Below are 22,989 nucleotides of genomic sequence, written 5' to 3' on the forward strand. Positions count from 1 at the left end.
GATTACTAACCAACTGGTCAGCAGTTCAAACCCACCAGTGGCTCCTCAGGAGAAAGATAAAGATTTCTGTTCCCATAAAGGTTTATAGCCTCAGAATTGACTCTTTGGCAGCGGGGCGATCTCTTGTTTTTTGTTTACCGTAGGCTTGGGCAGCATCTTTGTCTGAGGGGTGAGTGCCAAGAATCTGCCTCTGTCTCCAGGAGAAGGCTAATTGCACCTTTTCCTTTCTTGCTGATAAAATGGAGGACAGTGTTGGGCTTCTCACAGAAAGCTTGGAAATCTTGTCATGGAGAGTCCTCTGTCACCTCAGGCCTGCAGTTAGTGTACAATCTGTTTCCTAATAAACAGAAGTGGAACCCCAATGTCAAAATGCTTAAAATGGTAGAATCAGCTGGGACCCCGCTCCTGCATTTGCTACTCCTTTCCCTCTGCCCAGCCTCACATACACATGAACCCAGGGGTGGTTCACTGTGAACTCCTATAAATTGAAGTGGATATCTGGGCACTGGGGAGCAGACTCTTCCTTCAACCTTCAAGGACCAAGAATCACTTGGTCAAAATTGCATACCGGCTTGAAGGCAGGATATGAAAGCCGTACAGTGTATTAAATGTGCATTTGAGGCTATGAATCTACCCCACACCGACTCTATAAAACAGCCTCCCTTTTTCATTAGGCAGGCCCATAAACCGCTGCCAGCGAAGCAGAGACTCCTTCGGGCTGCGACGGCTCTCTTTCTGTCTGGGGTACTCAACAAACCCCCTTTATGAGCGGAATAGACCTCTTGTATGTGTCTCACTTTTGGCTTTTTACAGAGTATGTTAGGAGCCAGGCTCGGCAAACGCTAGGCGCTGTTTGCTGAGTGCATTTATTGCCTCTGCATAATTTATGAGCTGGAGGGGCTGACCATCATGCGTCTCTGCCAGGGGCTGGCACTAGAGGCTTCATAGTGCGGAGCTGTAAATTGGATGGTGTGCTCCTGCAGAGCTCCCAGCAAAGTCCTCGGGTCAGTATGGGAATTTAATACCAGAAATGGAACTGTTTTCTCACGCACCATGTGGGCCCCAGCGCAGCCGAGACTGTTTTGGCAGACTGTCCGTGTCTCTGAGCTGTCAGTCACCCGCGTGTTGTGTGGGGAGGCTGAGGAGTTTTAATCGGCTTGGCATCCGTACTACTTCCATAATGGATACCAGTAGGTCTCAGTTCTTCACCATATGCTGAACTCTGGAGACAAGGTGCTCCCGGGTATATCAGTAATTACTTGATGCAGAATTAAGTGGACCTTGAAATTAGAAGTGGACTGTTGAAAGCAGGACACTTAACACGCTGATAGAAATAACTATAGTGGGGCATACTGCTGGTAGGACTTGGCCAGGGTGTGTGTGTGTGGTGGGGGTGGTCTTTACCCACCTTCCCCACTCTGTCTCACTCCTGCACACCACATCCGTGGGGATGGGGCCAATGATGCTCCACAGCCTTCGGCTGTCCCAGATTCCCTCATAAGGTGAGCTGGGAACATCTGGGGAAATGAGCCTGCCTGGCCCAACCTCCTCCTGAATGGAGCTCTGTCACTCTTGAAAATGTGCCCAGAACTTAGGAGCCTCCAGGAGGACTAAGAGAGACAACGGGAAACTCACCCCAGGAGCGGGATGCTGGGCCTCCTCCAACCGGCTCTCCTGGACCTTCTGAGTGTTCACCTCACACATGTGCTTTCAGAACCATCTGACTTCCTATCAGTGAGAAACCACTCCTCAGGCCAAGAACAATGAGAAAATGTCAACATAGACACAGTCTGAGGTTGGACGCTTGGTTGAAAATGAGACAGTTGTACTTGAATAAATTTAATGTCACTAAATATCAATGAGTCTGTGACACTGGGGGGGCACGGGGGAGACGTGGAAAATGTAACAACAATATATAGGTTTGTAGTACAAATTACTTAATGTTTATAATGTCAACTGCTTAGTCAGGAAAGAGGCTGTTGTTGTTGTTAAGTGCCGTTGAGTCGGTTCCGACCCATAGCGACCCTGTACAGGGTTTCCGAGGGTGTAAATCTTTACGGGAGTAGAAAGCCTCATCTTTCTCCCGCGGAGCGGCTGGTAGTTTCGAACCGCTGACGTTAAGGTTCACAGCCTGATTAGTAACCACTACGCTACCAGAGCTCCAAATTGTGCCTTATACAGGATATCCATTGAGGTGAGGATTTGTTAACTTTCCATGGAAAGTATGTTAATGGTGACTTCAATGAGAGCTTCCTCCCCCTGCCCCCACCCCCCCCAAAAAAAAAACTCCAGAGACACGCTGCTCTGAAGTTGACTGAATGACTGAGTTAAGCGACTTTATTTTTCCCTACCCTCCATTATCTTGTTTCTGGACTTAGACTTTTTGCCTCATCTTTACAAGATGGCTGCCAGCGATCCAGACATCACATCCTTGCACATCATGTTTAAAGACAAGAAGCAAGGTGTGCCTGCCTGCTTTTCCCCTTTTATCAAAGAGAGAAAAATTTCCCAGACCCTCAGCAGACATTTCCTCAAGTCTGAATGGTCAACACTGGGCCTCATGGCCACCAGTAGTTGCAAGAGAAGTTAAGAAAAAGACTGTCTGTCTTTGTCACCCTCACAGTGTCAGGAGAAGTAGTCTGTGAATGACTGTGGGTATGTAACCAGCAGTGGCTGCTCTATAAGCAAATTAATTTCCTGTTTCTGTTCAGACCCACATAAACTCCCATGTCCAGCATGATATCATGTTAGATCCAGCCCTCTTCCTTGCTCCCATGCCCTTGTGTTTTCGTGTCCTGTTGGTCCTACCTTCACAATTACTCTACCATCTCAACCCTTCCCCAAACCACAACCTCATCCTGCTTAGCAGTGTCATCGTTGCCAGACTGGCCTCCCTGTGACCTGTCCCTTCCCCACAGGAAGAGCCATCAGCGCAAGATACAGCTCAGGCCATGCTAATGCACCACTCGGTGGTTGTACCCCAGTTTATCTGCTAAACCGATAGTGGTTTTAGGGAACAACCATGTCCGGGGTGAACACCACCGAGCTTAGCTAGCAATGCTGGTTTCTACTTGTCGTCTTTACTTGCTAAACATTTTCTGTCTCAAAAACAGATCCTGGTAACATTTATTTTTAATCCAAACTTGGAAGACAAAACACTCTTGAAGTGGGTTTTAAAGACATCTGTATCCTTTTTTCTTCTTCTTCTCTACTTTGAATGAGAACCCTAAAGCTTTGAGTGAATTAACATTCCATGAGTGTCCCAAGCCCAGGTCAACAGTTGGAGTTTGGGATCTGTTAGATAATGGTTTGAGTCTACCGCCCTAAAACATATTTTTTCTCCTCATATTGTTGGCTAATTACCCTGACCTCTTTTAAGGAATGTTCCTTCTTTTCTCTGGGCCCCTAAGCCCTGGAAAAGGCATCCGTTCTAAGTGGTAAACCTTGCCCACTCTGATCTGTTCCCTGCTAAGTCCAAATGAGAGTATGTAATGCCCAAGGGTGAAGTTCTTTTCCTTTAAGAGACGTATCTGTTCTTCCTGAAGATTGAATGTCTCAGTGAAGAAACTAGTTGTGATCTGAATTGCTTTGAATGGTCTTGACTCACCATAATCCTGCGGCAGGGTTGGCACCTAGATGGGCGGCCCATTTCCATGCAGTAGGAGGAGGTCACTTGCGACCTTGCTGGTTTGACCACAGGGCAGAGTCACACACAGCTCAGACATCAGACGTAATCAAACAGCGACTTCTAGGTCCTTCACCAGCGATACCAGCACATGTGTACCAGCATTTGAGCCAATGAAAACCTTTCCAGCTCAATTCATGTTTCCTAGTTTCTTCACTTGGCCTGTTTGTTGTTGTTTTGGTGAAAAGCTAAACCATACTCAGTGCTTAAACTAACCCTTTCTTGTTTTCCTTTTCAGTGTGACAGTGACAGCGACCAGGAAGAGAAGGTAAGGTCACATGGACACCGTCCATGACACACTGTAAACACACAGCCTCTCTCCTCCTCTGTAGAAACGGGCCTCGTTCACACAACGAGATTTCCTGTGATCAGAAAGAGCACATCTAATTTGTGAGGTCCACTCTTTGTAAACAAACCCTCTCATATTGCATATTATATGAGGCACTGAATTTTCACTTTATGAATGATGACTCATAAACTCTGAAATTCTTTAAGAGAGGAGATTATTTATTTTAATAGCCACCTTGGGTATTTCATTTTGTTTTATTTTTTTCTTAATGCATGATGAATTTACCAGTATGTATTTATCCTGTGATGTCCACGTTTACTTTGCTGACCCCCGTGTTTCTGCTTCTCTGGACATACCGGCCTACTTGATAGAAATGTTGATGTTTTCTGTATGTTTGTTACTAAGACTCTCATCTTGGAGCTAGCGGGGTGTTGGGAGGGGGAGATCACCTGGGAACTAATGGTTCTCGTTCAGATAAATGGCCAGGTGGGAGGGCAGTTCTTCCAGCAGGTACATACAGTTTGGGGGCTCGTGGTCACTGGCCTCTGTTTGTCCAGTTCACTGTGGATCGAACGCGAAAGAGAGCTTGGTTTCCGAGCCACCAGAAGATTGGACCACAACCTGGTAAAGTGTGCTTTCTGCTGCCTCAACAAAAGACAACGGTTATATATCTGGGTGCTCTTTTTTCCTAGCTGGCTCAGTCTCCCAACCAAATGTCCTCTCATGTTTGCTGTTGCTTTATGCATTGCTTACCTGAATATCACGGTTCCCATACCATGTGGCACCCGCAGGACGAACGAATCCTTCCTCCCCATTTCTCCATGGGCCCCACATCCCCATGTCTGCTGAGCCCCATTCTGGCACCTTCCCCTCCTCCATGCTGACAAGTTTGACTCAGCCTCCTGCAGTTAAGACTTTGTTGGGTTCTTTCCATGAAGCGTAGCATTCCCCGTCCTTCTCTGCCACCAGCCTCCTCGAAGAGAGACCGAAAGCCTCTTGTTCTGTCCGGTCGTTAATTTGAATTCAGCACATGAAGGCTGTTATCAAATGCGAGACATCATCGTTTGAGCAGGTCAAGCATATTCAGATGAAGACAAATAAAAATAGTGCTTATTTGATTTCCTTAAAATCAGGAAATGAAAAAAGTGCTCTCGGGAGAAACCCTGTTCTGGCTGACGTGGAGAGACCCAGGCTCGTCCCCTAGATAAGAGCAAGTTCTCGCCTTGAGGTTTTTATCTCTGAAGGACACCCAGGACTGTCAGCCTGCTGACATGTGCATTACCCATGTCATTTTAAACAAAGTGACCTATGCGAGGGAGCGCAGTGCTGTGACATAGTAATGAGCTGCCTGGTGACAAGGCAAGAACACACTGGGAAGGGGTTTCTGGGGGATTCTTTTGTCTAACTGACAGCCCCCCGCCGCGAATCCCAGCTCCTTGGAAGTAGAACCCTGGTCTCTCGGTTAGTGGGACAGCAGTCAGGGTTCAGCGTTCTACCTGTTCACACGGCCACCGTCATATCGTTCCAAAAGGCATCGCCGGGGGCTGTGGGAGGGATGGGTCCTTTCTGACTTCTCACAAGTGTCTCCTACGGGCGATGGTTCCTGTTATTTTACAAGATGGTGGCGCCTTAGGTAGGATTCCACAGCGGAGCAGACATTCTTTGTTTGAGAGGCAGGAGGCAGCCCAGAGGGTCGCGATGCCCGAGTGGGAGGCAGATGGTGGAAAGAGTGAACCATGTTGCATCCCGTGTATCGTCATCAGTGATCTTAGCCTTGGCTGTGCCTTTGAGTCCCCTGGGGGCCACACCTCCAGGACACCCGGAATCCCTGCTCTCAGTGGTGACCTAATGCTAGTGTCTTCCAAAAGTACCTTCTGTGCTTGTCAGCAGGACCTTGAGAGGAACTCCCTGCCGCAGAGAGCACCCTCTAGTCTTTTGTTCAGTTCTGAACACCTGAACCCCTGTTGCCCGAGTAGAGAACTGGGTGGTGGGTAGGTGGCCAGATCCATCATTCAGAGGTCACGATGACTGCAGGACAATAAAGAAAGAAAATGCCATGCTCTCATGGCAACCCCACTTACAGCTGCCCTACAGGACAGAGTAGAACTGCACCTCAGGGGTCCTGAGACTATAGATCTTGGCTGGCACACACAGCTTCATCTTTCTCCTGAGAAGCAGTCGGTGGGTTTGAACCTCCAACCTTGCAATTAGCAACCCAATACTTAGTCCACCTTACCCCCGGGCTCGTTGTTGTTGTTCTGTTGTTAACTGCCATCGAGTCAGTTCTGACCCATAGCGACCTTATATATGGTTTCCGAGGAGCAGCTGGTGAGCTTGAACCACCAACCTTATATTTCAGAGAGACTTTGCAGTCTAGCACATTAGCCCACAGCACCACACCAGGACTCCTGCAGGAAAAGAAATGGGTTGCTCTAGCCAAGGCTAAGAGGATGGGCATGGTGGGAAGGGAGGGGCCTCAGGAGTCTCGCTTTCAGGTGTCCTCCTGCCTGGGAGTGTAGCAGACCTCCGTCACCTGTCCCTGTCCCGCCACAGGCCTGTCTTCTGGGCATCCCCAGGAGAAGTCAAGGCTATGGTTGCCTGCCTAGCCCTGGTTTAGTGCAGACTGTCAGCCTGCCCCATTTGGTCTGGAATGGTCTCCTATGTATCAGTGACCCTAGCACCCCCTCTCCTCCAGACTTCAGCTCCACACGGGAACCCAGGCCCCTGGCAACCTCCTCTGTGCCCCTCAGAGCCCTGGGCGGGCAACTTTCTGGGCTGCTCAGAGGAGTCACATTCAAATCTGAATTGCTAATGGAAGAAAAGATGCCGCTCAGTGTCCTGGGACCCCTCTAGCAAGCCCCACCAGGGATGCAGTTGCAGGCAGAAGTGAGACATGTGGGGGGGCCCCCTGGGACTTGTCTCCAGTAGACCTGTCATTCCCCGATTCCAGAGGGATCCGCAGAGCCGGCGGTCTAAAATTAGGCTACTGTATTTCACACAGCTGACTGAATTAAGATAAACTCTGCTTTCCTCTGGTGCGAAGCTGTAATTTATAAAATGATACCCTTACTAATTAATGTGGAAGTGACTGGGAAAGGGCTGAAAAAGCAGAGCTTTCCATAAATTCAGGCGTCCTTGTGCGTGGCAGAGGCTTTGATGAGAGGCTACGAGAAGCATCTTTCTTACCCTCCCCGCCCAACCACACGCATCCTTGTCACGTGCAGCAGCGGAGAACCTGGAGGGCTTTTCTCAAGACTGGGAATCGGTGGGAGTGAGAACAGGCTGGGAGCAGGCTCCATCCAAGCTGCAGGGTTGGTCTTCAGTGTCGCTGTTGTTGTTGGTAAATGGCTTCTAGCTGGTTCCGACGCACAGCTACCCTAAATAGGGTTTCCAAGGAGCGGCTGGTGAGTTTGAACCACCGACTTTGTGGTTCAAACTGACTCTGCTGGGACCCCAGCTAATTGGGACACCCCTGACTCCCCACCCACCCACCTCTTTGCACCCACTTGTGTCTTCTGATATTTGGACATGCTACACTTGGTTGGATTTGATCATTGTGTGTTCATTTATGTGGGAGGGCAGTGTCCGTATGTGGAAATCGGGGTGGAATAGAAGGTGGGGCGATCTAGTGGCTTCTAAGGAAAGACGAAAAGGAAACCAACTAAAGTTTAGCTTCCCAACTCCACACAAACCACGTGTCTTCCTTGGCTCATGTAGGAGTCTGAAACTGCTGAGATGTCAGATGGAGGGCTGGGCAGGTGGCTTGTGCTTATATAGTGGGCGAATCCCTTCCCTTCGCTGGCCACATTTGTGTGCCCTTAGCAGCATTCCAAGTGCTCAGCAGGCCCTCACTGTTGCTTATGGGAACACTTTCCTCCCCTTGGTTTTGACATGTGCTCGAGAGACAAGATCTGTCTCAGGAATCCCAGCAGCAAAATAGATAGCCATCGCCCAAGAAGAGAGCAGGGACCCACGTCATTGTTGTCTTCATGTCCTTGGCATGGTACATAGCACCCGGTCTGTCTGAGGTACTCCGCCATGTTTCATGTTTTGAGTTTGTCTTTCCTTTCTTGGCTACTGCTTTCCCAATGGAGGGCAAGTTCTGAAGACTGGCATTTGAATCTTTCGAAAGCCACTTCGACATTGCCCAGTGTATTTTGGTGTTGTCCACAGTTCTTTGCTGAAGTTTGAGAGATTTCCATTTTGGAAGGTGTCCTCCAGCAAGCTCATGACTCAATGTCTTCTTCTCATAATGGGTCATGGTGACGTTTGATTGTTCTTCCAACATCATCACATTTTCACTTGGCTTAATTCCATCCTACCTACCCCAGATTCCTGGAGGCCTGGTGTGGCGCTGTGGGCTAATGCATCAGACTGCAAAGTCATTTCAGTTGCAAGGTCAGGTCGGTGGTTCAAGCTCACCAGCTGCTCCTTGGCAACCCGATACAGGGTCACTATGGGTCAGAATCGACTCGATGACACTTAACAACAACCCCAGACTCCTACTGATGCCATCCTTGAATGACATTTCGAGTGCAAAAATTATGTGGAATCCTGAATCTCGTTAAGTCCTTCACTTTTTCTTAACGTTTTCACGCCAAGCCAAATTTTGTGACTGGCAATGAATGAATGTATGTGTGGAACATCTGCCCACTCTTACCATTCCTGGGAAAGAGTACACGTGCACAGGCTCTTTATGAACCATTGTTGCTCTTGTTGTTGTGGGCTGTCGAATCAGTTCTGACTCATAACAACCCTGGATAGACTTTCAGAGGAGCAACTGGTGGGTTTGAACCACCGATCTTGTAAATGATACAAATTAGGAAATGCTCAGGAGTTAAAGGAAGTTCAAAAAACAGGTTCTAGATCTTCTCTTGTTCATTGTAAGTGGGTCGTGGGAGGGCAAGTCAGAAGACCTGGTTTCCAGTCTCTCACTCACTATCTGTGTGGCTTTGGGCAACTCACCTAATGTTGCTGAACCTTCTTTTTTTTTTGGTCTTTATGATGAAACTACATTCAGCACAAAAATCTTGCTTCTTAATGTCACCCTTCAGCTCGCTCCCCCGCAGCAGGGCAAAACTCAGGAGACGAATATGTGGTTGTCTTTTCCCTTTGCCAAAGTGGAAAGAAGATTATGTAAAGATTGATTTCTATTCTTTTTCTGTCTCTTAAATTCTGAAAAGAGGAGAAGCCGAGTGGGCAAACCACATGGCACATCTGTATGGCACATCTGGTGCAGGCTTGCCTTTCATAACTGGACATAGGGGCCTGATTGCCAGTACAGGGTCATTACCTGTGGGTTCTCTCATTTGTTCATTCCTACTCCTCACTGGATTGTTTTCCCAAGTATCTACTGAGCAACCAAGGCAGGCATTGTAATCGTGGACTCTGTTGGGATTTTAACCATACATTCACCTGTGAGCAAGCAGAGGGCTCGGGAGTTTAACTTCTGCTCCTCTCTAACTGCAGGGATCTAGGAGAGCACAGAAAACACAAGGGTAAGTCAAAACGTATTTCCACAAAGTCATAGAAAACCTTTATTGAACAAGAACATCAAAATGTGAAGTTGCTCTTTCTGGATGTGTCCTCCATCTAGGTCTGTATACTTCTGAAGTTGGCGTTTCCAGTTCTGTAACCCTTCCCTAAAAATGTCTGCATTCTCTGATTTACACATCATATCAAAACAGCAGTTATGACATCCTCGAGAGACTCAAAGCATGCTCCTTTTCAATGTTATTTGAGTTTGGGGAACAAAACGAAGTCTGAAGGGGAAAGATCAAGGCTGTCGGCTGAGTTGTGGAAGGTTTCCCACCAAATCCTTTTAGAACAGCCCTTCCTATCCTTGAAGAATGAGCAGGTGCGTTGTAGTGATTGGGGGGAAAAATTTCCTTGGAGCGACATTCCTGGCCTTTTTTTCTCCAATACTGTTTTTAGTGTTCTCAAAACCTCTTACTAATAATACCCCCTGACCATACCGTGTCCTTCAAGAAAATCTATTAAGATGACCCCTTTGGAGTCCCCCAAAACAGTTATTATAACCTTCAGCTGACCACTTTGCCTGGAATTGAACTGGCCCAGCAGATCCCTTCGGAAGGCACTGTTTGGACTAAACCCACAGAAGTAAGAAAACTTGTCTGCGGCCATCCATTGATCACAGACATGGCTAAACACATTTTACATAAACCAGTGCTGGTATGAACTGGTATCCTAGTAGTCATTCTTTTTGACCTACGCTATTAGGTAAAGACCTAAGGAGCTCTAGTAGCATAGTGGTTACGAATTGGGCTGCTAATCTTACAGTCAGCAGTTCGAAACTGCCAGCTATTCCGTAGGAAATAGATGAGGCTTTCTGCTCCCGTAAAGATTTACAGCCTCGGAAACCCTATGCACGGTCACTATGAGTCGGAACCGACTCCACGGCATGTAACAACAACACTGATTAGGTAAAGAGCTAGCTTACATAATGTGTTTGAGAAACTAACTTGATGGGTATTGAGTACTATCTGACTTACAATATAGGGAATCTTCTGGAAAGGCCGGGGCTTGAGTAGGTGCTTCTAGGTTCTCAGGGAAGAGGTCCTGCTTCTTGTTCTTAGAATGAGCGCATTGGCTTGGATTGTTTGACCTGACGGGAAAGGTGTAAAGCCAAGGAGTTTGGTGGAAGTGTTGGCTTCTGACCTCATGGCACTGACTGTAAATCCTGGGTCATCCAGATAGCAGGATGACCACGAACAATGATGCCTTTCACACCATTTGACATGTTCCTGGATTCTGATGCAGTGTTGTCTGGACTGCTCCTTGGATATCAAAAAAATCTGTCTTTTTCTGTTGTTTGGACAGTGCCATGTCTCTGTGGAGATGGAAGAATTGCTGGTTGACCTTGCACGTGCATTTGTGGATGTGGTTTCTTGAGGTAATTCCTCTTTGGCAGCTTGTGGATGGTGGGATAGTTTCAGATAATGGCGCCACATAACTGGGCCAGTTTAGGTGTGATGAGTTAGCAAACGATCTAAATTAGGGTGGTACAGGACCAGGCAAGTGTTTTCTTCTGTTGTATACAGGGTCACCATGGGTCGGAATTGATTCAGTGGTACCTAACAACAACAAAGTAATTACCCAAGCTTCATGCTTTGCAGAAGGCCCAAAATTTAAGGGGTGGATGGATAGATTTAGACTACCTCCTTTTTCCCCGAAAAGTTCTAGCTGGAAGAATTGCCCCCCTTCTTTCTGTACATCATAGAGATTTCCCCCATTAGTTCTCATGGGGATTCTATGGAGAAGTAGGTGCGGGCTGTAGACCTGCATGGCACCTTAACTAGGAGCAGAGTGTTGCATTGTTCCAAACCCAGGTTTAGTTCCATGCTACAAATACGCGGGGGCGTCAGAAAGTTCATGGGAAAAAATCCTATGTCTTTGCATTCAGTTTTTCCATGAAATTTTTGAAGCCCCCTTGTCTATGCGACTTTTTGCTTATGACAGTGAACACACGAGATTAGGGACAATGACAGTCATTTGAAAAAACAATGAGCAGCACCACTTCACATTCTACGACCCACAACACTTGTACAAACATTTTATGTGATCTGTTTGCAGTTATTGTGGGACAGATGCATGCCCCCAACACAAACCATTGTTGGTCAGAGTCAATGTGCCCAATTCCATGCAAGGCCCTTCCAAGGACTTTGTCTTCTCAAGCAGATTATGTCCTCTTACAGATGAGGAAGATGAAACTAAGAGCTGAGATACAAACTATGTCTTCAGATTCGGGATTGGGGCTCTTTGTTCCGTATCCTTCTGCTCCCTATCCCATCAGGGTGAGTTGGGGTACGTCTCACAAGTGCCGTCTGGGAACCCTTGCTGTCTTCCTCTGTGTGCTCACACACAGAGGAAGAGCTGTGGATTGCCCTCGCCTTCACCCCCACCCAAATAACCTTGCTAGCTTCCAAAAACTCACATATGGTGGTTGCCCAATCAACATCGAACGAGTGTAATTTCGTCATCTGACAACTAGCTTAAATGTGCCAACTCCACAGAAATGTGACCTGTGTTTCATGGAAATCACATGAGAACTCACACGAATGAGCAGCGAAGTCAGCCTTTGTGATCGCCATGATTCATTAGGGATACAAGCTGTACCCACCAGTGGACCATTGGTCATATTTGATCAAAGAATTTGGTCGTCTTCTAAAGTGTATGTCTTTGTGCAAATACTTAATATATGAGGAGGCTTCAAAAGTTCATGGGAGTCAAGAACTAGAAGATAGTAGAATTCTTCCATAAACGTCTTCAAGTCTCCTTATATTCGGAAACTGTAGGCCTACCAGCAAGTTGTTATTGTTAAGTGCCGTCAAGTTGGTTCCGACCCATAGTGACCCTACATAGGGTTTCCAAGGAGTGACTGGTGAGTTTCAACCGCCGACCTTGCAGTTCAAATGGCTTTGCAATCTAGCGCATTAACCCATGATGCTGGATGTTCTATAAATATCGCTCTTCTACCGGAGAGTTACTCAGTTGATGATCTAAGTCCCAGGGAGGAAAAGACCTTGCAGGGAAGAGCTGGTCCTGAAACAGAGAGGTTTCAGATCCGTATGTCCCATGTATTTTCTCCAGGTGCTCTGCCTCTTCCTGACCAGCACATCACATAGGAGGAGAAGTCTTGGGGTCACCAGAGCTTGAGGCTGGTTCCCCTCTAAGCAGTCATTCCCACCCTCACAGAGTCTCTGGGCCCATGACCCATGGGGCTTTTCCTGTGGCGGTCCCCCATGGCAGTAAATATCTGAAGCCACTATGTCTATATTAAAGGTGATGTATTTGCCACCAAGGGGAGAATACAATGTTTATCGGCTGAGCTGATTACGACACGGTCTTGTGTCAGCCACTGATTTTCCTGTCCTTTATCATCTGTGTCACATGGTAGCACGCTGACAAAGGGAACGGATCGCCCCCTTACCCCTCCCCCTCTATTTTTTTGGTACCCATTTCGTGTAGAAAATTTGTATTTACTTTGGGAGTGTAATTTGTTCCTCATGGATAATGTGACCCTGAGCGGCGCTGGATCATGGGTTAGTTGAAGTGATATTTTCCGCTAATGGTAGTCGTACATCATTGCTGTCAGCTCGGGTTAGGAGGCAAGCACATTACAGCTCCATTTTACCTCTGCAGGCATCTGGGATTATTTGCCATAACCGAGTATGACATGACCATACTACAGAGTGCATTAAAATTTTACTAGCTTCTCGGGCAAGTTCCCCGGCTCCGGTGTGCGCTCCAGGCAGGGAGCTCTGATGGGAGCCCCAGGGCTCTGGCATCCTGCTCAGAAGTGCTGCCGGGGGGCTGCTCCCCTCTAGCCCAGAGAAAGAAGCCAGGAGGGAATTAATGGGGAGCTAGCCTGCAAGTGTGTGTATCTCTGGACATTCCAAACTGGCAGGTGACTGGCTGCGTCGTGCAGAAAACCAAGGGCTGACCACAGTGTCCTCCATGTCTGCACTCTCTCCCTGATTCATCAGAAGGTCCCTTCTCCAAGGAGAGCCCAAGGAAAGCTGGCGTCTCTGCCTGACCCTGGGCTGATGGCTGGTTTCCTCTTCTGCTGTGGTCACTCCGAGGAAGTGAGTTCATGTCCATCCAGGCAGTTGGACTGGGCCCTGTTCAAAGTGTGGCGCAGCATGCTGTAAAGAGGTATTGCGGTTGTCGAGTACCGACTGTCTCATGTACTTTGGACACGTCATCCAGAGGGAGAAAGACATCATGCTTGGTAAAGTAGAGGGTCAGCAAAAAAGAGGGAGGCCCTCAAAGACTTAGACTGACGCAGTGGCTGCAGCAATGAGCTCAAACACAGCATTGATTGTGACTTCGGCACATGCTTTTCTCTGATGTACATGGGCATCACCACAGCACCTAACATTTGCCAGGACTTTGACATATTGTTTCATCAGACTTTACACCAACCCAAGGAAATGCAGGCGTGATTGCCCCCATTTTACTTATGAGGAAAACTGAGGTTGACCTGCCTAACTTCATAGCGCTAGGAAGTGCTGGGGGTATAATGGCTTCAGAGTGTGAGTTCTAAGTCACTAGACTCTTTTGTCCCTCATGTCACCTCCCCGTACGCCTAAAGACTACTAGAAAAAGACCAGGGAGAATTGCAAAATACCAGAATAAAAGGAAATGTTCAAAGAGCGTGTATCACCTTCAGTTGAAACTCAAACTAGTAGCCAACAAAATCTTGCTCAAAAGAGATGTTTTGTGATGAGCTTTAATTAAGTAATAAGTTCCATTTGCAGTTAGCACATTACTTGCATACAAATAGTGCTTCTAAGGGGCTTGGGAGGTACTCACTTTAATAGGCTCCAGCTAAGATCAGTTACTCTGGAAAAATGCTGAGTGTTCTTTGATGCAGGTTGAACCCACCACTGTCTGGTTGATTCTGGGTCGTTAACGCGCCTACAGACCAGCGTAGGACTGTTCCTTAGGGTTTCTGATACTGTAAAATCTTTAAGGGAGCAGATGGCCACATCTTTATCCTGCTGAGCAGCTGGTGGGTTTGAACTGCCAACCTTGTGGTTAGCAGCCAACACTTAACTTACTGTGCCATCCGGTTTCCTTTCTACTTTTGTTTAGGATCCTCTGTTTAACATAATAATAATGATAATAATAATAATAATAAAGGCAAAGTTCTACTAAGTGTATATTGAATCATGTCCTTTAAAAGGACTATTTAGGGCTGCCTCCCAGCTACGCACAGGGCTTAGGTGAGGGCCCACAGGCTTTCAACCAACAGGAAAGGGGTGATCACCGATTTCATGTTAGTGGGTGCTAGGTGCTGGGCACATCAGCGTACACGCAGGACTGGACTCTGTGTTTTGACACAGAAAGACCTCTGTCCATCTCTCTGACCCACTCATCCAACTTGAGATGAGCCCCGTCTCTGGGCAGAATGGACAAGCTTTCTCCCCAGTCACTGAGCACGTGGTAAGGTCATGAATCCATGAACTTCTCCCATCAGCCACGCATGAATGAATTATTCCTTGGACCCTCTGGACAATTCTTAAAACGTTTGCAACAGAAGAGCCCAAGACAAGCATGACTCGTCTCCAGGAGAAAAAGAAAATGAAGTTCATGCACTAAGACTCAAGCTTCCTGGCCCACACCCCCCATGACTGCACATGCTCACACCTTGATCAGTAAGGCCAGAGTTTTGGCCGTATTTTCTCCTCTGCCCTTAGATCTAGTCTCTCAAGATATTGATCCAGTCATTGAAAAATAATTATCTCGCACAGATGGTCTGTTTAGGATACAGCAATCATTTTCAATCGTGCATTTCCTAGAGACAGCATGACAATTATGTGGGGAATTTGCTTTGTTTAAGAAGGGTCACTCTTATGCCTTCAGCCTTTTGTCCTGACCTCATCACGATGCAAAAAAAGCAGATGCTATGTGCATGGTGAGAAAATTTGGCAGAAGTTGCTGCTAATGGTTGTCCAACATGATGAATGTAATTGATATCACTAAATTGTACATGTAAAGAAACATTGAATGGGCAAGTGATTTGTTACATACATATGCATATGTTATTGTTAATTTCCTTTGAGTCAGTTCCAACTCAAAGCAACCCTGTATAGGGTTTCCAAGGAGCAACTGGTGAATTTGAACAGCCAGCCTTGCAGTACAAACCAACCTTGTAGTCCAGTGCTTATGTATCCTACAGGACTCCACATATACATATACATATGTTCATATATGTATGGACTCCTGGTGTGGCACTTGTAGGATAAGCACTGGACCATAAACCACAAGGTTGGTGGTTCAAACACATCAGTCACTCCTCAGAAACTATAAAGGATCGCTGTGAGTTGGAACATGTGTTGTTATTAAGTGCTGTCAAGTTGGTTCTGATTCACTGGGACCCTGTATAGAGGAGAAACTGGTTTTATATATATATAGTTGTTGCTGTGAAGTGCCATCGAGTCGATTCTGACCCATAGCAACCCTGTATAGGGTTTCCAAGGAGCAGCTGGTGAACTTGAACCGCCAACCTTGCAGTTCAAAACGGCTTTGCATTCTAGCGCATTAACCCACAGCGCCATACCAGGTCTCGCTCTCTGTCTCTCTCTCTGTCTCTGTCTCTCTGTATCTATCTATCTATCTATATATAAACATTATTTTAAATTTAAACATTCAAAAAGAAAAGTAAATGCTGGAGGAAATTCAGAGCAATTATACTTTCTGAAAGCATTAGAATAGGTGAATATAATATATGACCTTCATATTCTTATATATATGTATTATTGTTGTTAAGAGCTGTCGCATCAGTTCTAACTCATAGTGACCCTGTATAGCAGTTGGTGAGCTTGAACCTCCAGGGGACTTCAGAAAGTTTGTGGAAAAATGGAATTAAAAGATAATGGGTAAGAGAGAAGAGGAAGGGCTGGTTGGTCCAAAGTGTGGTGAGACATGGGGACACCTGAGCCCATGGACAAGGACATAACCACAGAGGGCTAGAGCTGAGAGTGAAGCATCCAGTTGGTATGGACTGAGAGGAGGCACACAAGAACACCCAAAGTTGCAGATAGTACCCATATGACCTAGCCTTGATGGCTTGATAATCAGAACTTGACTAGAGGAAGATTAAAAAAAAAAAAGAATAAAACAATTTTTGATAAATGAAACGCTGGTAAATTGCTACAATTTGATGAACTTGACCTATACTCATGGAGGTAGTTAATCTAAATACCAACAGAGAGGGAAGAAGTCTTCACATGAAGTATCAATGCTATCCCCCCTGTACACAGGGCAGATAGGGGCGGGCAACTTGGACATTGGCTACCTAAAATGAGGGGGCGACAAAGGCACGAAGTGACTGGCTTACAAGGTTTCAAGGGGGGGTTTAATTTAATTGCGTGTGGGGGAAGAAAGAGTCGCCGCTGAAAATAGTTTTCATCTTGTCTAGATGGGTCTGGTTAAAGAAATGGGGATAAGATTCTTATGATTCAATAGTGAGTGATTGTTATCATGACTAATTGCAACTGTCACAGTTGTAAAGGTAGAAGTTTTGTAACAAAAATAGGGGAGTAGTTAATCTTACAATCCAGAAACAAAGGACCCTAGGACCATCAAGGGAGAAGAGCACAAGCATAATTCGAGACCTTATCCAGAGAGGCGGTGACACCACAGATGGAGGCAGAGATGGGGTCATGGAGAGAGGGAGCGGCTGAGGACTCTAGATTCATGGGAAGAGAGGGGCTGAGAGCTGGCAGTCAGGAGGCAGACTTGCAGAATGTGCCCTTTGGTGGTTTAAATTATTATGTATCCCTTACTGGTTTTTTGGTATGTTTTTTTAAAAGTGCTAAAGTGGATAGAGAGAAATACTGTTAACTGATGGTACGTGGAGGGGATTATAATCATTGTAATGAAACCAGGGTTATGGTTTGTTGAATATAAACTGTAAATGTTCACTCAATCCACAATAAAAACCTTTAAAAATAATAATAATAATGGGATTTTTCCAAGAACTTTTTGAAGCCCCCTTTGTATATACAATAAAAATCCTACCAAAGTTGTTGGAAAGTCAGAAATTGGGTTGTTTTTAAACTCCTGAATTTGAACACTTTAGGCTTTCTCTTTGTCTTTGTTGATAGGTGCTGTCGAGTCTGTTCCAACTCATAATGACACTACACAAAACAAAATGAAACACTGCCGGGTCCTGCGTCATCCACACTATTATCCATTTCTTTGTTTTTGAGCCCAATGTTAGAGCTACTATGTTAGTACATCTTGTTGAGAGTCTTCCTCTTTTTCATTGACCTTCCACGTTACCAAAAATGGTGTCCTTCTTCAGGGACTGGTCCCTCCTGATAAAATGTACAAAGTAGGAGAGACAAAGTCTCACCCTCCTGTCTTCTAAGGAGCATTCTGGCTTCACTTCTTCCAATACAGATTTTCTTTCTAATTGCACATCTTTTTTTTTTTTTTTTTAAAGACTCTTTTTGTTTCAACTAACAGAAACTTTCAACTCAAACAAATAAGAAAGTATATAGGCTTTTGGGATTCAAATAAGCAGTGAAACAACCAAACTATTAGTAGACTGGGCCCAAATCAGAGATGGTTTGAGAAACAGCTAAGCAGGGGGCTGAATGCCCTCAGGACCAACTCTTTCTTGTCTCTACTGCTTCCTGTGTTTCCACTGAGTTCTTGCTTGTCTCTGAGGCTGGGTTTCTTTCTGGTGGAAACCATGGTCCATCCTCCTGAATTTGCCAACTTCAGCCCATAGCTGAGAGACTGCCTCTCCTTTTGTCTGAGCAAGTACCAAAATCCAAGGAAAGGGTTGTGATTGGCTTGAGTTGGATTTGGTACTGGAGGCTGGAGGTCAGGAAAGGACTAGCTGAAGTCATGCGCTCTTATCTGCATCCATCAGCCACGGCTGGAAAAACCATGCCATGTGGTCCTAAAAGGATTGGTAACTCTTTGGTTCTTGAAAATGAATCAAGGCCACAGAAAGGTAGGAGCTGGGAAGACAGCAGTGTGTTCTCTAAAGAGTCACCCGACCATGGCGTTTAGGTTAGGCGCTCAGAATGTCAAAACTAGCAGCTGCCCTGACCAATCAAAGGTAACACTTTGTAGTGACCACAGAATTGAAAGTGTGAATGTGTTTTTACAATTATATATAACGGGGTATATATAACGGGGCTTCATAAAGTTCGTGGAAAAATGGAATGAAAAGATAATGGGATTTTTTCCCATAAACTTTTTGAAGTCCCCCTCATATGCTAGTTGTCCCAAATGTTCATAGAATCAAGAACTAGTCACAGATTGCTTCTATCTTGCTAAAGTTGAGCTTCTTAAAAAGTTATGGAAAGATACAGGATATGATCGAGTGAAGGCTCATGTGTACATGTATTCAGAATCATTTAGAATTCATTAGTAGTTTAAATATAGGTAGGGTGAGTTTCCCCTCCAGTATTAAACAGCTACATAAGCTCTGGACTACACAGTTGGTTTGAACCCCAAGGGTAGTGGTTCAAACTTAACAGCCGCTCCTCAGAAACCCTATACAGAGGTCACTTTGAGTCAGAACTGACTACACGGCACTTAATAACAACAAATAGACTCCTAGTATGGCACTTTTTGATAAGCACTGGACTGTGAACAGAACATCGGCAGTTCAAACCCACCAACTGCTCCTCGGAAACCCTATACTGGGTCACTATGATATGGAACCAACTTTATTAAGTTACAACAACATGAGAGATGCACAGGTCTTGTAAATCACAGGGATGCTAAGTAGTAAATTACTTATCTAGGGTATAAAATGAAACTTACTTATTCAAAGGAGCTCTGGTAGCGTAGTGGTTACGAATCGAGCTGCGAACCTTAAGGTCAGCGGTTCGAAACTACCAGCCGCTCCGCGGGAGAAAGATGAGGCTTTCTACTCCCGTAAAGATTTACACCCTCGGAAACCCTATACAGGGTCGCTATGGGTCGGAACCGACTCGATGGCACATAACAACAACAACAACAACTTATTCAAAGGGAGTATGGTCATCCCAGAAACCCACCCCATTGCCCTTGAGTCAGTTCTGATTCACGGCGACCCTACGTGTGTCTAAAGTAGAACTGCGCTCCATGGTGGTCTCAATGACTGATTAGCTAACCTTTCTGCTGAAGTGGCATCTCCAACGTTTTGGAGATTCATTTGCATCCAGTGCAATTCTTCTTATGCGAAAGCAAGCAGCCTTGCTGGAATGGTTTTCCTTAGATGACAAAGTAGTAAGGAAGCTCAGTCCTCACTTCTTTCCCTCCTAATGTACTCAACAAACATCACCCTCACTCTGTGCTGAGCCAAATACTGCCCTGGGAACTAGGGCTATGCGGGTGATGAAGACCTGACAGGCCTTCAGTGAAAGAGAGCATGGTCTAATGGAAGAGCAGAGTATAGACGTAGATGAACTTGCAGATGTCCATGGTGTATACTGTTTCCGAGGAATGCTATGACATCTGAACCAAAGTGTCTAAAGGAATGGGTACTGTTTGAGCGTGCTGAACTATGGTGCAGAAGACTAGTGGGTAGCAAGGATGCTGGAGAGACAATGGTGAAGATGATATCATTTGCATACAGCAAAGAGCGGTGAAAGATTCAGCCCATGGAGAGAAGCAGGAGAACTTGTATTCTATGGCTCTGTGGTGGGATATGCACTGTGAGCCCAGACCCTGTGTACCAGTATAGGAACGTGGACTTCTGTCAGCGATGGCATGGTCAAATGGGGCTCTTTGGAAGAGGTAGCCTGAAAGACATAAGTAATTGTCCCCAAATGAATATTTATATAAAAGACAAGCTTTGGGGAAAAAAGACAAGCTTTGCAATTTCTAAGTAGAGTTTACTAAATTCTTGGTCCCCTTAAGCTCTTGCTTTCTCTCTGAAGGGACTTTTAAATTAATCTTAGGTTGGATTTACTCCGATTAAGCAACATGATATTTCCATGTCCCTTTCTCAACCTCCTAATGCCTTTTTTCCTCCTTGCTTGTTGTCCTCCTTGCCACTTATGTCCAGTGATGTCCTTTGCATTGTATGCCTGCTAGAAGAGCCTCACGAAAGCGTGTGTTTGCCGCACACCAAAGTGTTGGCTGAGCCTCCACCCAGCAGACGGTCCCATGAAGACCTGTCTACCAGGGAGCCCCTGCTCAGTAAATGTGACTTTAGGAAGGCTGAATTGATTAGCTGCCAGGGAAATGATGATGGGGGCATTGGTGATAGGTTTCTTCTTTACAAGATGGAAGCCAGGAGGTGGGGGAGGGTGGTGCTCCCTTGGTGGATTCCCAGAGGACACATTTGCTAGTATGTATCTCTTCCTTTCAGAAGTGGGAGAGATAGATAACCTGTCTCATCCCTAGTTGAGGTACGTGAGCTATGCTGTGTTTGGCCGTAGTAACAGAGCATCTGACCAACAATGACTTTATCAGGGTGTAAGTTTCCTGCGATCACCATAACAAATTATCCTCCACCCATTCATCACGGTTAGCTCAACTTTAAGGAGCAACTCCTACCCAGTCGTATTTTGAGTGCCTTCCAACCTGAGGGGGTTCATCTTGTGGTACTATATCTGACAATATTCTGGTGCTATGTATAAGGTTTTCAGTAGCTAACTGTTCAGAAGTGGTCCACCTCTGCTTCCTAGTCTGTCTTAGTTTGGAAGCTCCACTGAAGTCTGTCCCCTGTGACCCTGCGGGTATTTAAAATACCTGTGGCATAGCTTCTAACATCACAGCAACACGTTGTCGTTGTTGTTAAGTACTGTGGAATCGGTTCCCACTCATAGTGACACTGCACAGCGTTTCCGAGGCTGTAAATCTTTACTGGAGCAGAAAGCCTCATCTTTCTCCGTGGAACAGCTGGTAGTTTCAAACTGCCGGCTTGAGGTTAGCAGCCCAATTTGTAACCACTACACTACCAGAGCGTTCCACATTAGCCAACACCATATGACAAGCTGACAGAGGAGTGCAGGGGGATGGAGAGACAGGGAGCATCTAGACGTTCAGCTGCATTTCCACTCACTCTCATGGTTGGTTCTGAGCACCCTTTTCCAGGTGTCCCTGGCCCTGGTCGCTTCCGGTGGTGATAGCAGGGACCACAGTGGGGGGAGGGGGGTAACAAAGATGCTCATGGCATCTGAACCCAGGTCTAGATCATTTATCTGATGAAACAGAGCAGAAGAATGTACCCCTGGGCACAGTGGCTGGATGGGAGCTGAACCTGGAAGGGAGGTGCCCAGGTGAGGAGGCATCACACAGAGACACCATGTCATATCACCCTGCAGATAGTGCCTCAGAAGTTCCCAGATTGTCAGCGGGCTGAGCAAAGACAACTGTTGGTAGGTGAGAACTGTGACTTGGGGGGAGGGGCAGCGAAGACCATCCTGGATGCCAGCGGTGCCACTTAGCATCTCTGTGAACCTCTGTCAGTCTCATCACGCTTTGGTTCAAAGCGGACACTCTAATGACAGCTGCCTCCAGGGTTGTGGTGAGGATGAAGTAGATAAAAATGCACAGGTCATTGTGTCTGTGAGCTAGCTTCACAGGTACTTAAGCTATCCCAACACAAGCCAGCCAAGCCCAGCATACTGCTGTTAGATTCAGTCCCACTCATAGCATCCCTGCAGGACACAGAGCTGCCCTGCCCCGTCATAGGATTCCGTAGCTGTCAATCTTTACAGAAGCAGACTGCCGCATCTTTCTCCTATGGATCAACTGGTGGGTTTGAACCACTGATGTTTTGGTTAGCCACCCAATGCTTAACCTGCTATACCGGCAGGGCTCCTTAACCAAACACCAAACCAACTGCCATTGAGTTGATTTCAACTCAGAGTAACCCTGTATAGGCCTTCCGAAATTGTAAAGAAAGCTTCATCTTTTACCTGCGCAGGGGCTGGTGAGTTTGAACCACCTGCCTTGCAGTTACCAGCCCAACGCCCAACCCCCAGCATCGCCAGGACTCCTTTAACCCAACACAGAGAACCAGAAACCAGACTGGCTTCAGCCTTCACTGCCCCCTTACACTCCCAGCCCCTTACCACCAATTCTACCCTCATGTAAGATTTGCATAGTTCATGAACAAATAATCCTTGTAATTAGCTAGCTCTCCTCAAAAGCAGGAGTTCTAATAGCATAGTGGATTTACGAGCTGGGCGTCTAACCATAAAGCCAGCAGTTCGAATCTAGCAGTCGCTCCTTTGGAGAAAGATGAGACTTTCTGCTCCCGTAAAGATTTATGGCCTCAGAAACCCTGTACAGGGTCACTATGGGTCAGACTGACTTAATGGCGTAAACCACCAGCACCTCCAAGCAGACCCTCTTATTTTGGTCGCAGAGAAGACTTATTTTTATTTTGGTTGCAGAGAACTCTTACTAGAAAGTGGTTATTCCCTCTCCTTGGCAAATCATTCTAAATTCTTGCGGTAATCACTGAAATAACATCGATCCCAATGAACATGTTTGCTCTTAATGCGAGTGTCATGTGTAATTTGGG

General features: G+C 46.2%; 1 protein-coding gene across 1 annotated transcript in view; it reads left to right on the forward strand.

The window, feature by feature from the left end:
• AUTS2 (autism susceptibility candidate 2) overlaps positions 1-22,989 on the forward strand; it is a gene marked incomplete at its 5' end in the record, with an annotated part of 1,396,921 nt that overhangs the window by 983,691 nt on the left and 390,241 nt on the right. Inside the window, one exon of the mRNA XM_006859845.1 lies at positions 3,924-3,953. Within this exon, the coding sequence (XP_006859907.1) occupies positions 3,924-3,953 (30 nt within the window). The remainder of the gene's footprint in view (positions 1-3,923; positions 3,954-22,989) is intronic.

Source organism: Chrysochloris asiatica, unplaced genomic scaffold (assembly GCF_000296735.1).
Source record: "Chrysochloris asiatica unplaced genomic scaffold, ChrAsi1.0 scaffold00034, whole genome shotgun sequence".
Classification (NCBI taxonomy): Eukaryota; Metazoa; Chordata; class Mammalia; order Afrosoricida; family Chrysochloridae; genus Chrysochloris; species Chrysochloris asiatica.